We start from the raw sequence: 13,321 nt of genomic DNA, 5'->3' as shown, positions 1-13,321 counted from the left end.
GGAGAGGAGGGGAGGCATGGGGAACCAATCACCATGATCGACACATAACCACTCCCCCCAGGGGGAGGAACAACAGAAACCACGGGGGAACAGAGATGGTATTAGGTGTAAGATATGAAAATAATAGTAATTTATACTTTATCAAGGGATCACCAAGGGATGGGAGGGGAAAAAGAGGAGCTGATACCAAGGGTTCAAAGAGAGAGTACATGTTTAGGAAATGATGGTGGCAACATATGTACAAATAACGCTTGATACAATTGATGCATGGATTGTTATAAGAGCAGTAAGAGCCCCCACTAAAATGACCTTTAAAAAGAGAAAAGGTACTGAGGATTAAAACAAAACAAAAAAAACTCACTGCCATCGAGGCATTGCTGACTCAGAGTGAACCCCCTGTGGGTTTCCAAGACTGACTGTTTACGGGAACAGAAAGCCCCCTCTGTCTCCCCCAGAGCTGCTGCTGGATTCCAACTGCCAACCAGACAGATCACAAGCCAACGCCACTCCACCACCGGCACGAAGTGTGGGCATCTGCTTTTACAGCCTCCTGCACTGCCCCCGGGGCGCTGTCCCACTGGGGGAAGCTCCACCCAGGCTTCCTGCTCGCCCTGACCAAGACTTTGGGTTGCCACATTAGAGCTAAGCCTTCATCCTTCATCGTGTTATTTTCATTTTGTCTCATGCCTGAGCCATTAAAAAAAAAAAAAAAAAGCTGCAGGCTTAGAAAAAAATTAACCTGGGAGAGAAACCATGTAAAGCCAATTGAGAAGTTGTGCCCTCCTCTGGGATTAAACAACAAAACTTCTCCGGGAATTGCACCCATTCCTTTCGAGAACTTGCCGCGAGTGGGGCTAGAGGTTCAGGCACCTTCCCAGGTTGGTGGTGGTCTCCGTGGATTCTTTCTATTTAAGAAACATTAGCATATCATAAAGCTGCCCTGTTAGGGTGCACAGCTCCATGAACTTCAACGTACACATCTATTTGATTAGCCACTCCCCCACAGAGAGGGCACGATGCCGTTCCACCAACCACACAACTGTGCCTTGTGGCTTGCCAATCCCCAGATGGGTTCTCTGTCCCTCTCTGGTGTGCCACAGGAGCAGAATCACGAGGAGACCATCGTCCCCTCCGTGTAACGTGATCGTGGTTCCTACACATCGCTGTGCTGATCAACGGATCGATCCTTGTTCCTGCCGTGTAACTTCCACAGCCTGCTCTCTCACTGACACAGCCTGAGAGTAACTCTTAAAACCTGGGACGGTGTAGTCCAACCTAGTGCTTTCACCGAATTATTTTGGCCAATTTGGTTTCCATATACATTTTAGAATTGGCCTTTTCTATCTCCATATGTATGTATGTATGTATGTATGTATCAGATTTTGTCTGGGAGCGTGTTCAGTGTATAGAATCATCTGCAGATCTATTTTCACATGTTCAGACGCTCACTCCATGGACGCAGTATATCCCTCCACTGCTTTAGGTCATCTTTGATTTCTTTAAGGAGCCCTGGTTCAGTTACAGGCTGAGCTGTGAAATGCATGGTCGGCAGTTCAAAACCACCAGCACCTCTGAGGGAGAGAGAATGGGCTCTCTACTCCCGTCAACTGTTAGTCTCGGAAACCCCCAGCTAGTCACTGAGTCAGCGAGTTTTGTTGGAGAGTGATTTCTTTAGCCAACATTTTGTCGATTTTCGTAAGCACAGATCACATACATATTTACAGAATAGATTTTTTAAAGCCAAAAGTTTTATTGTGAGTTACATCAATAAAAGATCAGATCATTTTTTTGTTTGCATTCAACAACTTATGAAACCTCCCCCTGGTGTACCCTATTGTCCACCCTCTCCTGTTCCCCCTGCTTCCTCCTGTAGTGTGTTATCTTCCCCTTCGCCCAAGCTAACACCCATCTGCCCTCTAGCCCGTTGCTTCTCCTCCCCTCTCAAAACCTCACTCACTGTCTGGAGTGGATGCCGACTCCGAGCGACCCCGTAGGACGGCCTAGAGCTACTCCTGTGAGTTTCGGACACTTAACTCTTTAAGGGAGTGGAAAGCCCTGCTTTCTCCTGCGGAGAGGTGGGCGGTTTCGAACTCCTGACCTTATGGTGAGCAGCACAATGCATAGCCACTACCCGGCCAGGACTCCTGGTGCTCGCCCCTGCCTGGTCGCCGTCAACACCGGTGTCTCTTCAAGACCTTTGTCTTCAGTTCCACTTTCAGAACGGATCTCACACAAGAGCCGTCCTTCCGAGACCCTCTCTACCAGCATAAGGTTTCCTCCTGGGACCCCAGGTGTGTACCCAGGTCGCTCCTTCTTATTTTGGAACTAATGTGTGTAACTGATAACTTAAAAAAAAAACAAAGACTGTTGTTTAGCACCATTCAGAAATCGGGCAGAAAATACATCCCATTCTGCTATGCCTGCCTTACTGTCCTTCTTCTTTCTAACACCTTGCCTTCCTGTGGTACATCTGTGACCGTAGATGAAGCAATGGCGATACATTGTGACTGAGTAAGAGCCACTGTGTACAGGGCTGCTGCATTTCCTTGCCTGGAGCAGGGCTGACTCATGGTGAAACGCTGTCCGCCCGGTGACTGGTTGCAGGTCAGGCCGTTGTGATCCGTGGGATAGTCGTTGACTGATTTTCTGCACCGGGTCACCAGGCCTTTCTTCCCAGGCGCCTCTGGGTACACTCACAGCTCCACCCTCTCGGCTAGCAGCCAGCACTGGGGAATGGAAACCCCTGGAGCCTTACAGTTCTGAGGCCCTGGGAGCAAAGGCTCGGCCACGGAGAGACGGCCCTTCCCAGAAAGTGGCCCTGACCCGACGGCCTGCCTCGGTGTGGCAGTGCAGCTCTGGGCTGTGGGACTCACGGCTGAGTTGGATGGCCCAGGTGCCTTATGTTGACCCAAGTTTCAGTTTGATGACAAGGTTTCTCTCTCAAGAGGAATGAAGACCTGTTCCCATCCCCATCCAGGAAGTTTGTCAGCTGCTCAGGAGGGGAGGTGCCCCCAGTCAGGAGCTTGGCTCGTGAGCTAAGACAGGGAGAGGAAGGATGGGGAAGTGAAGATTTGCAGGGATGCAGGACTCTGTCCCCCCAGGGTCCCCGTGAGTGCTTCCTGGGGTCTCACCTTTTCCCACGGAGCCAGGACACAGCGCAGGGGACCCAAGAGCTTGCTGCCAGCCAGTTTGAGTCCCAGGCCATCCCTTCCCACCCCCCCTCAGCATGCTTGCTTTTGCTCCATCGCTCACGTAAGGGGCCGGCGAGCCCAGCTGTGGGGCTGGGTGGGCGGACTCCGTGGCCGCTCCTGGCAAGAAAGATGCTGACCGGTATTGTGGTCTTCTGAAATCATGCGCCATTATCTCATCGAGCCACATAGCATGGTTTTCCCGATGGCGGTTTTGAAGCTGGGACAGACCTTGCGCACGACACCATCTGCCGGCTCGCATCGCCCCGTGGACCGAGCCCCCGGAGGTCCCCAGTCAGGCTGCTGGCAAGGCTTGAGGTCTGCGTGGCCGGCCCCTGGCCAGGTAGCCGAGGCGGGTGACTGTGATGCTGGAGGTTGCCAGGGCCGTTCAGGGAGTCTGGCCAGAAGAAGACTGGGAAATGCAGTCACCCAAATCCACCCCTTGCCTTTTGTTCAGCCTTCTGGTGTTGTGAGGTGCTATCAAGCCGGTTCCCACCTTAGCCACCCTGGATGACAGGATGGAGTACTGCCTCCCACTGCCCTGTGCCACCCTCACCAGGTTCCCATGCCGGAACCCACTGGTGCAGCACGAGGTCAGCCCACCTCCCTAAGCGGCCCCTCCACGTTCCCAAGCGCTGCCCTGTTCCAGAAACCGGTCTCTCCTGACAGTATGCCCAAAGTATGTGAGGCGAAGGAAGGCTGGCTATCCTTGCCTCTAAGAAGCACTCTGGCCGATCATTTTTCAGCTCAGCATTCCCAAATGGCAACATGACTTACAGCAGGAGAACCCCGCCTGAAAAATTTTGTCAGGACCGCTGGCTAAAGGAGGTCGCAGTGACACAGCCAAGCTCCAAGCTGACAGCTTCCAGGGGCAGAGCAGCCTGCTGATGGCCCGCCTCAGCACATGTCACCACGCTCGGCCCCTGCCCTGCTGTCCGCCTCCTTTTTCTCTGGGCAGCCTCACCCTGTTGTCCCCGTCCCTCCCCCCCTTGCCCCTTTCCCAACAATGAGCTTATTTGCATTGGCGCCTTGGTGTAAGTAATGGGGACTGCCTAATGAGTGTCCCTGCCCGCCTGGGAGACTAGCTGCTCCCGAGGGCTGTCTCTGTCTTCCCCAACAGGCGGAAGTGCAGTCATGTGCTTCGGGGTCAGTTTCACCTCCAGTGAACCCCGCCGGCCGAGGAGACCAGCCCCACGGGGTGTCCTAGACTGTGTCTCTGGAGAGAGAGATCCTGAGAGAGAGGTGTGGCGGTCTGCTCCTGGAGAGACTGCAGCCTGGACAGCCCTATTCTGCCCTGCAGGACCACCGTGAGACAGGGGAGCCCCTGGCTGGGTGTGAACTGCCCACTGAGAGGACATTTGTTTTGGGGTTTTTTTCTTGGCAACTCTCAGAGCCACAGCCCCAGTACTTTCCAGCCCAGCAGACCCACGCCTGCAGGCGACCCTCTCCCATAGCGACCCGGTATCGGGTCTCTGAGACTGTGACGCTGTGTAGGAGCCGTGGGACCCGGAGCATGGCTTACAGGTGAAGTAATCCACACTTGCAATGATGTTTTCGAGCCAAAGCCTGTCTGCTCCCTGCTCTGACTGGGACGAGAAGGGTGACATTTTAAGTGAGCGATGCCTCCCTGGAGGGGGTCCCACCCACGGATGCTTTTTCTTTTGTCTTTACTTTTTTTTAACAGTCAGTCTTATTGGCGCTTCATGAGCACGTGACACAATCATATAGAGAATTGTACAATCATCACTGCACCTGTCTTAGAGCACCCCCCACCCCCACCCCATGGTCGAGTCGTCTTTACAGTGAGTCGTGCAATCAGTCCGTTCTACTGCCCCCTCCCCTCTGCTGCCTGCAGTTTTTCATTCCGGAAGTCCCCTTTCCCTCCCTATCACCAGCACCTCCCCTGCACCACCTGTCCACCCTTGTATCCGTCATTATCAGCGTGTGTCCCCTCCTCCGGCGCGTGTCATGGATGGTGGTCCTCAGAGCAATTAAACTGTCTCCGGAGCTGCAGCCCTTTGAGAACGGGGCCACCGCACTCAAGGTCAGAGGCCCTCTCAGCTCCGTCTGCCCTTCCTGGCTCAACTTCCTGGAAGTGTTCTTGGAAATGGTGCCGCCTTGGGTGTTTCCTTGGTCAAGAGTGTGAGGAGGGCCACCTGGCACCAGGAACCTGCTGTGGGGAAGGGCAGCCAGGCACTGGGGTGTCCGTGCCAGTTCTTGGCAGCCTCGGGGCCTGGATGCATGCCCTGTGCTGCTGCGCGGTAGAGATGCTGCCTGCATCGGAGTGGGCAAGACAGCACAGAGCCTGTGCGGGTCATGCCAAGTGCTGGCCTGAGCCTCTGCAGACCGTGTCATGGACTCGCTGACCCGAGAGCAAATGCTTTAAGGCAGCCTCACTCTGTTCCCCTGAGCCTTTAGGGCCCTACAGAACAGAGGAGAACTCTCCCACTGGGTTTCCATGGCTGCAAGTCTTTCTGGAAGCAGACGGTCACGTCCTTTTAGTGCACGGCGGGTGGGTAGCAGCTTAGTGGTGCCACCAGGGCTCCTTGATGTGTACCAGCAGATGAGCAGCTTACAAACCCTGACCCAGCCCCAGCACTCAGGGAGAAAGTCCTCCAGGCCTTCCTGACATCCTGGCAGGTCCCCCACCTGGAGACACCGCGTGCTCGCTTTCTGCTGCTGCCGCCACAAACACAGCCGCCTGACCAGTGCCCACTGTTTGCCTTCCAGCCTGCAGGACCAACCCAAACCAAACTCACTGCCATCGGGTCAATGCCCACTGGTAGCAACCCACTAGGACAGGAATCGGTAGAACTGCCCCTGTGGGTTCCCAAGACCAACTCCTTATGGGAGGTGAAAGCCCAGGAGCCATCTAAGACCAAGGGCCTGGGAGGGCTGGCTACCTTCTCCCTGGGAGGCACAAAGGTGGAAATCTCATTTCACTGCCTGCATCCCTTGGCTTGTGGCCCCTTCTTCCAGCGCCAGAGCCTGTCATACACATATAGTATCTTCTCTCCTCTTTGGTCTCCTCTTAGAAGAATCCCTGCAACGCAGGGAGTGGAGGGGTGGGGGTGGTGTGTGTGTGTGTGTGTGTGTGTGTGTGTGTGTGTCTTCAATGAAGGCTGGAGGCTCCAGTCCACTGAGAAGTGCTACAGAGGAAAGGCCGGGCCATCGGTTTTCCGGAAACCCCCATGGAGTTCAGTTGTGTCCTGACACCCTTGGCGCTACCATGGGTCCGAGTCCACTGAGGGCAACCATTGTCACTTTGTTTTGTGTGTGTGGTTGTGTCAGGGCCCACCCGCACAACTACCATAAGCCGGTTCATAGGGGGCACGCTCACAGACGTCAGGGGTGCGGATGACGTCAGCTGGCTTCTGAAGCGGGGACACACCGGGTTCTCTGTCGGAACTCTGGCGGAATAGAAGCTGCGTCTCATCACAGCCTTGAGACCTCCCTGGCTGCCCCTGTGTGTAGGCCTGTGTGGCATGGTTTGGGATTGCATCTTTGTGAGTGCTGTTAGTTTTGCATGTCTGTCTGGTTTACATGGGAGCCCTGGTGGTGCAGCGGTTACACGCATGGTAGGCAGTTCAAAACCACCAGCAGCCCCTTGGCAGAAAGACTGGGCTTTCTACTCCTGTAACCAATTGCCATCTCAGAAACCCACGGGCTCGCAGTGACTCGATAGCGGTGAGTTTGGTTTGGTATAATTTAAACAAGGGGGCCCTTGTGACGGAGTGATGTCAGCTCTTGGCCGTTTACCCCAAAGATCAGCAGTTCAAACCCACCAGCTGCTCCAAGGGAGCAATGGGGGGCAATTCTAGCCACAGGACTAGGCTTGTTTTGGGTTTTGTTTTAATTTAAATGCCTCTTACATGATGGCATGAGTGGGTCAGGACTTTTTGTCTGTGTTACCTACTGCTGTATTGAACGGCCTCGTAGATTTGGCCCTGTGATGGGCTAAGGTATGAGTTGGGCTACTCACCGCAGAGTCGGCAGTTCAAAATCACCAGCCACTCCTCAGGAGAAAGATGAGTCCGCCGCCGACTCCCAGAGCTCTGGGAAACCCACGGGTTTGCTACGGGGTCACTCTGAGTCAGCATTGACTCGATGCCAGTGAGTGCGTTGTTAGATTGGCATGTCTTGAAGCATCGTTTATTTCTGTCCTGAGGAATGTAGGTGTTGCCTTCCCGAGCAAGTATGGCTGAAGTCAGTGCACAGACACCTCCGTGCTATCAACGCAGGGCGGTATTTCTTGCCAAGACACCAGATCCAATTACAGAAACGGCAGGAGGGGGGCGAAATCCAATCTTTCCCTTATAGGAAGCATTTCTTCCCGGAATGCCTAGCAGGTTAAGCATGGGCTTGCGGTGGGGGAATTCTGGTCTTTCATTCTGTGAGTAGCAGGGAGAGCCACGGGGAGACGCACAAAGGGTGCCCTGGAGGCCATGGTTTGTGGTGTCTCAACATAACTGGAAAAGCCAGGCCTGGCTGGAGAGCTTTCCTGGAGGGATTGCTAGGTAGAAGTCATGGAAAAAGCAGAGCCCCCACCCCCACCTCCCCCTGCACAGGCATCTAAACAGTCATCAATATCCCTGCCCAGGGAAAGAAGAGGGATGGAAATAAAAAACATGGTTCGGTGGACTGGCCGTAGCCCACGCAAACACCAGTCCCCACCACCCTGAGACCAGAAGAAGTAGATGGTGCCCAACGCCTGCGACCTACTGCTCTGCAAAGGAATCATTGGAAGGACCTGGAGAGAGTGGGAGAAAGGATATTGATTGTAGAGACTGGTGTCCCCCCCCATGCCACCCGCCAAGACTATGGCCTCTGGTTACCCTTCAGGTCTCCACTGAAACTCACCCCTGCCGCTGTGTTAAAATCATGAACCCAAAAAAAAAGTCATGAACCACATAAGTTCAAAAGGGCAACATTTCCCCAAGGACAAAGCTTGAGGAGAGGCCGGGAAGAAGTGGGATAAGGGGTCATCGGTACAGTGAGGGGTTGCCACAGGTGAGATGAGTCAGACTGCAGGCGAATTGCTGAATGTCAAGCCCATGACCTCTCTAAACTTTCACCCCATTCACAAAACTCCCAATTTTTATTTTTTTTAAGAGCTGCCCCTCCTTTGCTGTGACCAGCGCATCAGGAATTGTGGTTACTGAGGACTATTGAGTGGAGTCTGACACGCGGCGACCCCACCCAGCAGAATAGAGCCACCTTGTAGGGGCTTCTTGTCTGTGAGCTATAGGGATTTTGGACAATGGTGACCAGGTCTCTTGTCCACGGACCTGCTTCGCTTGTGGTTTTGAACCGCCAGCCTTCCCTAGCAGCCGGCTCCTTTCAGGGACGGCAGACATGCAAGGCACTGTGTTTGGTGCTGTGGGGCAGCGGGAAATGGACCAGAGGCCCAGGAGGCAGAGAGACGCATGCTGGTACACCTGTCAAGAGTAGGATGTAGTCACAGATTGCAAGCTTTCTGGGAGCGGGTGGAATACAGAGACATCTGTCAGAGAGGGACACAGCAGGTGTGCATGTGGGAGGGGATGGTGCTGAGTGGGGGTGGGGGTCGGGGTGGGGAGCATTTGAAGATACTGGAGCCTTTAGTGGGCAGCGAATGGCCCCAGGGACAGCCTGTGCCTTGCAGACCTCCCACACTTGAAGATCCAGGGACCGTGGAAAAAAGCCCATTCTGACCGAAGGCGTCGGCCATGGCCTGAGAGTCTGTAGAGGGCCCTGGTGCTGCTGTTGGCTTTGCAGGACCATCTGGGGCCACAGAGGTGAAAAGGGGGGCTGGCAAGGGAGGGGGCTGCATCGGACTGTAATCATGTGCTCAGTGGAGGGCAAGACTGATCGCAGGGTCAGGTGCTCACGGCTTCCCCGCCCTTCCTGCAAGGCTGTGAACGCAGTTTTGGATCTCCGTCTGAAACTGGCCTTAAACGCTGACGTATTTTTGTGACATCTCTCTGACCTCTCAGCTCACGTTTTCTGGGACATATTGCTGGATTACAATTTGGGCCCTTTGGAAAAGAAAAATTTTTGGTGTGATCTTTTAAAATCATTTTATTGGGGGCTCTTACAACTCTTATCACCATCCGTCCATTGTGTCAAGCACATTTGTACATAGGTTGCCATCTTCATTTTCAAAGCATTTTCTTTCCACTTGAGCCCTTGACATCAACTCCTCATTTCCCCCTTCCCCCACCCTCCCTCATGAACTCTTAATAATTTATAATTCCCCACCACCACCACCACCCCCCATTTACTACACCAATCGCTGTCTCCCATCACCCACTTTTTTGTTGTCCATCCCCCTGGGAGGAAGTTATAGGTAGATCATTGTGCTTGGTTCCCCCTTCCTCCCCCCACCTTCCCCTTCCCCTCTTGGTATCTTTGTTCTCATTATTAGTCCTGAGGGGTTGGAGAAGAAATTGATTCTTACTATCGGTTTATTTTAAAATGTTTTCATGAACTGCTAGTCCACTGTCTTATGATCAGTCTAGAAAGAAGCTTTTAGAAAGCACAGGTCATGAACGGAGAGAGAGAGAGAGAGAGAGAGAGAGAGAGAGAGAGAGAGAGAGAGAGAGCAAGCATATGTGTGCGTGTGCGTTGGGTGGACTGATGGCCCAGTGGTTAAACACAGAAAGGTCAGCACTTGGGGCCCATCAACCATTCTGCTTCTGTGAAGATTCCCAGCCTTGGAAACCCCTCAGGGCAGCTCTGTCTGTCAGTAGGGTGATCTGAGCGGGCACCTACGGGAAGGCAATGTGTTTGGGTTTGGGGGTCACCAGGGAGGAGGCCATACCAGCCACTCTTTGGTCGTCTCAGGGAACCCAGTTATCCTGGGTGACTTCTACATCATCCCTCGGTGGAATTCCTGGGGATAAAATGGCCACTGTGAGGATTCCATCCAACTTAGTGAGTGGCCCAGGAGCTCTGGTGGCACCAAACTTGAGTGCCTGGCTTAGCGATCCAACAGGAGAAACACATTGTACCGTGCTTCCATCACGGTGATAACCTTGGACGCCCATGCCCTGGGGCAGTGCCGCTCTGCCCTCTGGGGTGGCTGCAGAGCAGAATCGACCCGCCACAGCAGTTTTTGGTTCCTGTTTGGCTTAATTGTGGGGGTGGTGGGTTCTGACTCAGACTCAATGTACAAGAGACCAAAATAGCGCCCTCGGTCTACTGTGCTGTCCTCCCACCTGTTGGTAGGTTTGAGCCCATTGTTGCAGCTGCTGTGATAGATAGAGGCTCCAAGGCCCTGTCTGCTGACCTGTGGGCAGAGGGAAGACCAAGAACACCTGCAAAGACTGCCCTTTCGCCCCTGGGCAGCTGTGCCAGGCCTCTCGGTGCTTCATTGGGGGCTTCGTTATTTGCATTAAGGACTTGATATCTCCCACCCGCACCCCCTCTTCCTTAAGGATGCGGCCATGCCCTGCCCCTGACTGTGACACTGCTGCCCCCAAGGAGAGCTGGGTGGCTGTGGATCGCCAAGGTGGGGCATCAGTCACCCCTGCCAGGCGCCTGGGTCCGGCCGAGTGTCCGAGCGCGGGTGCCCACCTGCCCTGCGTCTGCCTTCCAGGTCACGGCCCTGACGGCGTTCATCTGCATAGAGACCATCATGGAGTGCTCGCCCTGCGAAGGCCTCTACTTTTTCGAGTTTGTGAGCTGCAGTGCGTTTGTGGTGACTGGCGTCTTACTGATTCTGTTCAGTCTCAACCTCCACATGCGGATCCCCCAGATCAACTGGAACCTGACGGTGAGTGCACCCCCCTCCCGCCCCCACCTCAGAGAGCCCCCCGCGAGGTCGGTTGGAACCTTGGCTCCTAGTTCACTTTCACACTGAAGCAGCCAATCGTGACTCCCCGGGCAGTTGTCGGTCTCGCTCCAGGGTGAGCTAGAACTAACGACCCTTGGGTAGTACCAGGATTCTTTTTTTCTCTGATACCTGCTATTTCAGTCCCCTGATCATCAGAGAAACCACGTTATCCGGGGAGGATAGGAAAGGAAAGAAACATTGAGACATTTGCCCGTTTCTCAGACAGGCATCAAAGGTATTGATTCTGGAAGAGAGGATTCTGGGAGTGAAAAATGCCAGCAACTTGCAACATCTGCCTAGAAAGGCCCTTAGAGACGTTTGGATGTTCAGAGCACCTGGAAGGATGGGCGGGCGGGTTGCAGTGCAGTGCAGGTATCTCCAGGTTTGGCTCGTGGACACCCCTACCTCTGTTGAGTGGGATCCCCCCCCCCCTCCAAGGGGTGCTCACCACCAGGCCCCAATCTCCGGGCGGCATTCCCTGTCCTGACTCGACTGTGTGAAGAAGGAACCGTGACACTGGTTTGCACACTTGATGTTTCTGTGCAAACAAGCAAATTGGTCAGGGAGACACCTGGGCCCCACTGTCAGCTAGAGCGGGAGACCCACTCGGGCACCGGGCTCCTGCCGAGGAGACCGCCCCGGATGGGGCTCTGGAGCCACGTGGGCAGCACACCTGGCCCCGCCACTGGCTGGTGCTGGTGCCTGCATGCACCGACCGGGGAAGGTGGCCCTCCCGCTCCGGGAGCCTGTCACTTGCCTGGCACAGCCACTCCTGTGTGGGCCTCGGGGTGAAGGGAGGCAGGCGTGTCCCCGTCAGCGCCAGCACTCTGGAGAAGGGAAATGGAACAGCGGTGAACTAGCAAAGTCGATTCCAGTTGAAAACTCAGTTGGTCCAGTCTCACCTCTGAAAGCTGGGAGGAGAGTAGTGGCACTTTAAAGGTCAGCTCTCCCCGGGGAGCATTGGATCTGTGTTTCCCTGTCAGGTGTTAACGGCTCCCTGTGGGGCTGTTTGATCTTGAGGACCCTGTGTTTTTTGGTGGTGGTGCCTTTAGCATGGACTCCCTTTCTTCTTTACTGTTGCTGTGCAGTCCAAGGTGACCTACAGAGCAGGGCTGCCTCAGAGCACGCCGCTCGCTGTCCCCTGCACAGAACCCCATCCCCAGGCCCACTTTCTCCCCCCAAAGACAGCGCGGTGGGCTGTGTTTTCAAACCTCCAACTTCTCGCTTGGCGCTTAACCCATGGTGCCTCCAGGGTGGCTCCTTCTGTCCCTAACAGAGAAATGACGACGCTTGGTCCCACCTCCTTAAACAACCCGGAGAGAATCGAAATCTAAATCACACAGCAGGATTTCGAAGGGGTTCGTCAGTTGGCTTAAGAGACCCTTAGAAGCCCCCTCTTTCAGCTAGAACCCGAGGATGGTCCACCACCTTGGCCCTTTGTGCCCATTCGTGCTCATTGTGCCCGTTGGTTCCACTAACAAGTCCTGGTTGGGGAGGCGCTTGGCTGAGCATGAAGGAAACCTTGTCGGGAACGCTGGCTCAGTGCCTGGAAGGTTGAGCAAAGATGAGAGGCAGGGCTTTGGGTCAGACACACCTTTGTCTGCCCCGGGCAACTCCAAAGGTCTGTGGCTGATGTTGGGCTAACCACTTGGTCAGAACCTTGCCTTTGCAAGACAGGGAGGATAATTTTCACACTGGGATTTTAAAACACTGAACCAGGGAGGATACAGTGCACGTCAGGTGTTTGTTTAGGGAGCCGCCGCCACACCGCTCCCATTGCGCTCATAGTGTTTCCACGGGAAGAGCAGCCTCAGCAGGTGTCTGTCTGTCCGTCACTCCTTCTCCTGGAGACTGGCCTCTCTGCAGTGTGTTCTGTCAGCTCCTGTGAAAGAAAGCCTTACTTCTGCCCAAAGGCCTGCTTCAGATTTCTCAGTGGTGGTGGAAGCATCTCAGTGCTGGCATGGGTCTCCATATGGCTCCTCCAGCTCCAAGGCTCTGGCCCCGTCAGTATAGCTCCATGTGACTTGTCAGCAGGAATGTCTCTTGGGGAGTTAGTGTGTGTCCCACCTCTAGGGGGCTATTTATGTCCTTAGCACCTCCAAATGAGGTCATCAAGCTGCAACCTGATCGACAGGCTAAACCTCACCCCTTCACTCTTACTAGTCTCAAGTTGACAACAGATTATGTCACTACCACATGGTCTCTTGGGAGTATCTTCCTATCCTTTGGGATCCTTGCCAGGACCTCCCACACCCACCCCCTTGCCTTCTGGGCCAGATGACAGGGTGTGCTTATCCCACAAAAGAGGGGTGGAGGA

The 13,321-nt window shown here is 54.4% G+C and overlaps 1 protein-coding gene across 1 annotated transcript in view; it reads left to right on the top strand.

Moving 5' to 3' along the window:
• CMTM4 (CKLF like MARVEL transmembrane domain containing 4) overlaps nucleotides 1-13,321 on the top strand; it is a 39,086-nt gene that overhangs the window by 14,898 nt on the left and 10,867 nt on the right. Inside the window, exon 2 of the mRNA XM_075537302.1 lies at nucleotides 10,768-10,944. Within this exon, the coding sequence (XP_075393417.1) occupies nucleotides 10,768-10,944 (177 nt within the window). The remainder of the gene's footprint in view (nucleotides 1-10,767; nucleotides 10,945-13,321) is intronic.

This window comes from Tenrec ecaudatus, chromosome 18, assembly GCF_050624435.1.
Source record: "Tenrec ecaudatus isolate mTenEca1 chromosome 18, mTenEca1.hap1, whole genome shotgun sequence".
NCBI lineage: Eukaryota > Metazoa > Chordata > Mammalia > Afrosoricida > Tenrecidae > Tenrec > Tenrec ecaudatus.
The sequence above is the reverse complement of the archived record's forward strand: the minus strand, read 5'-3'. Positions and strand labels throughout refer to the sequence as shown.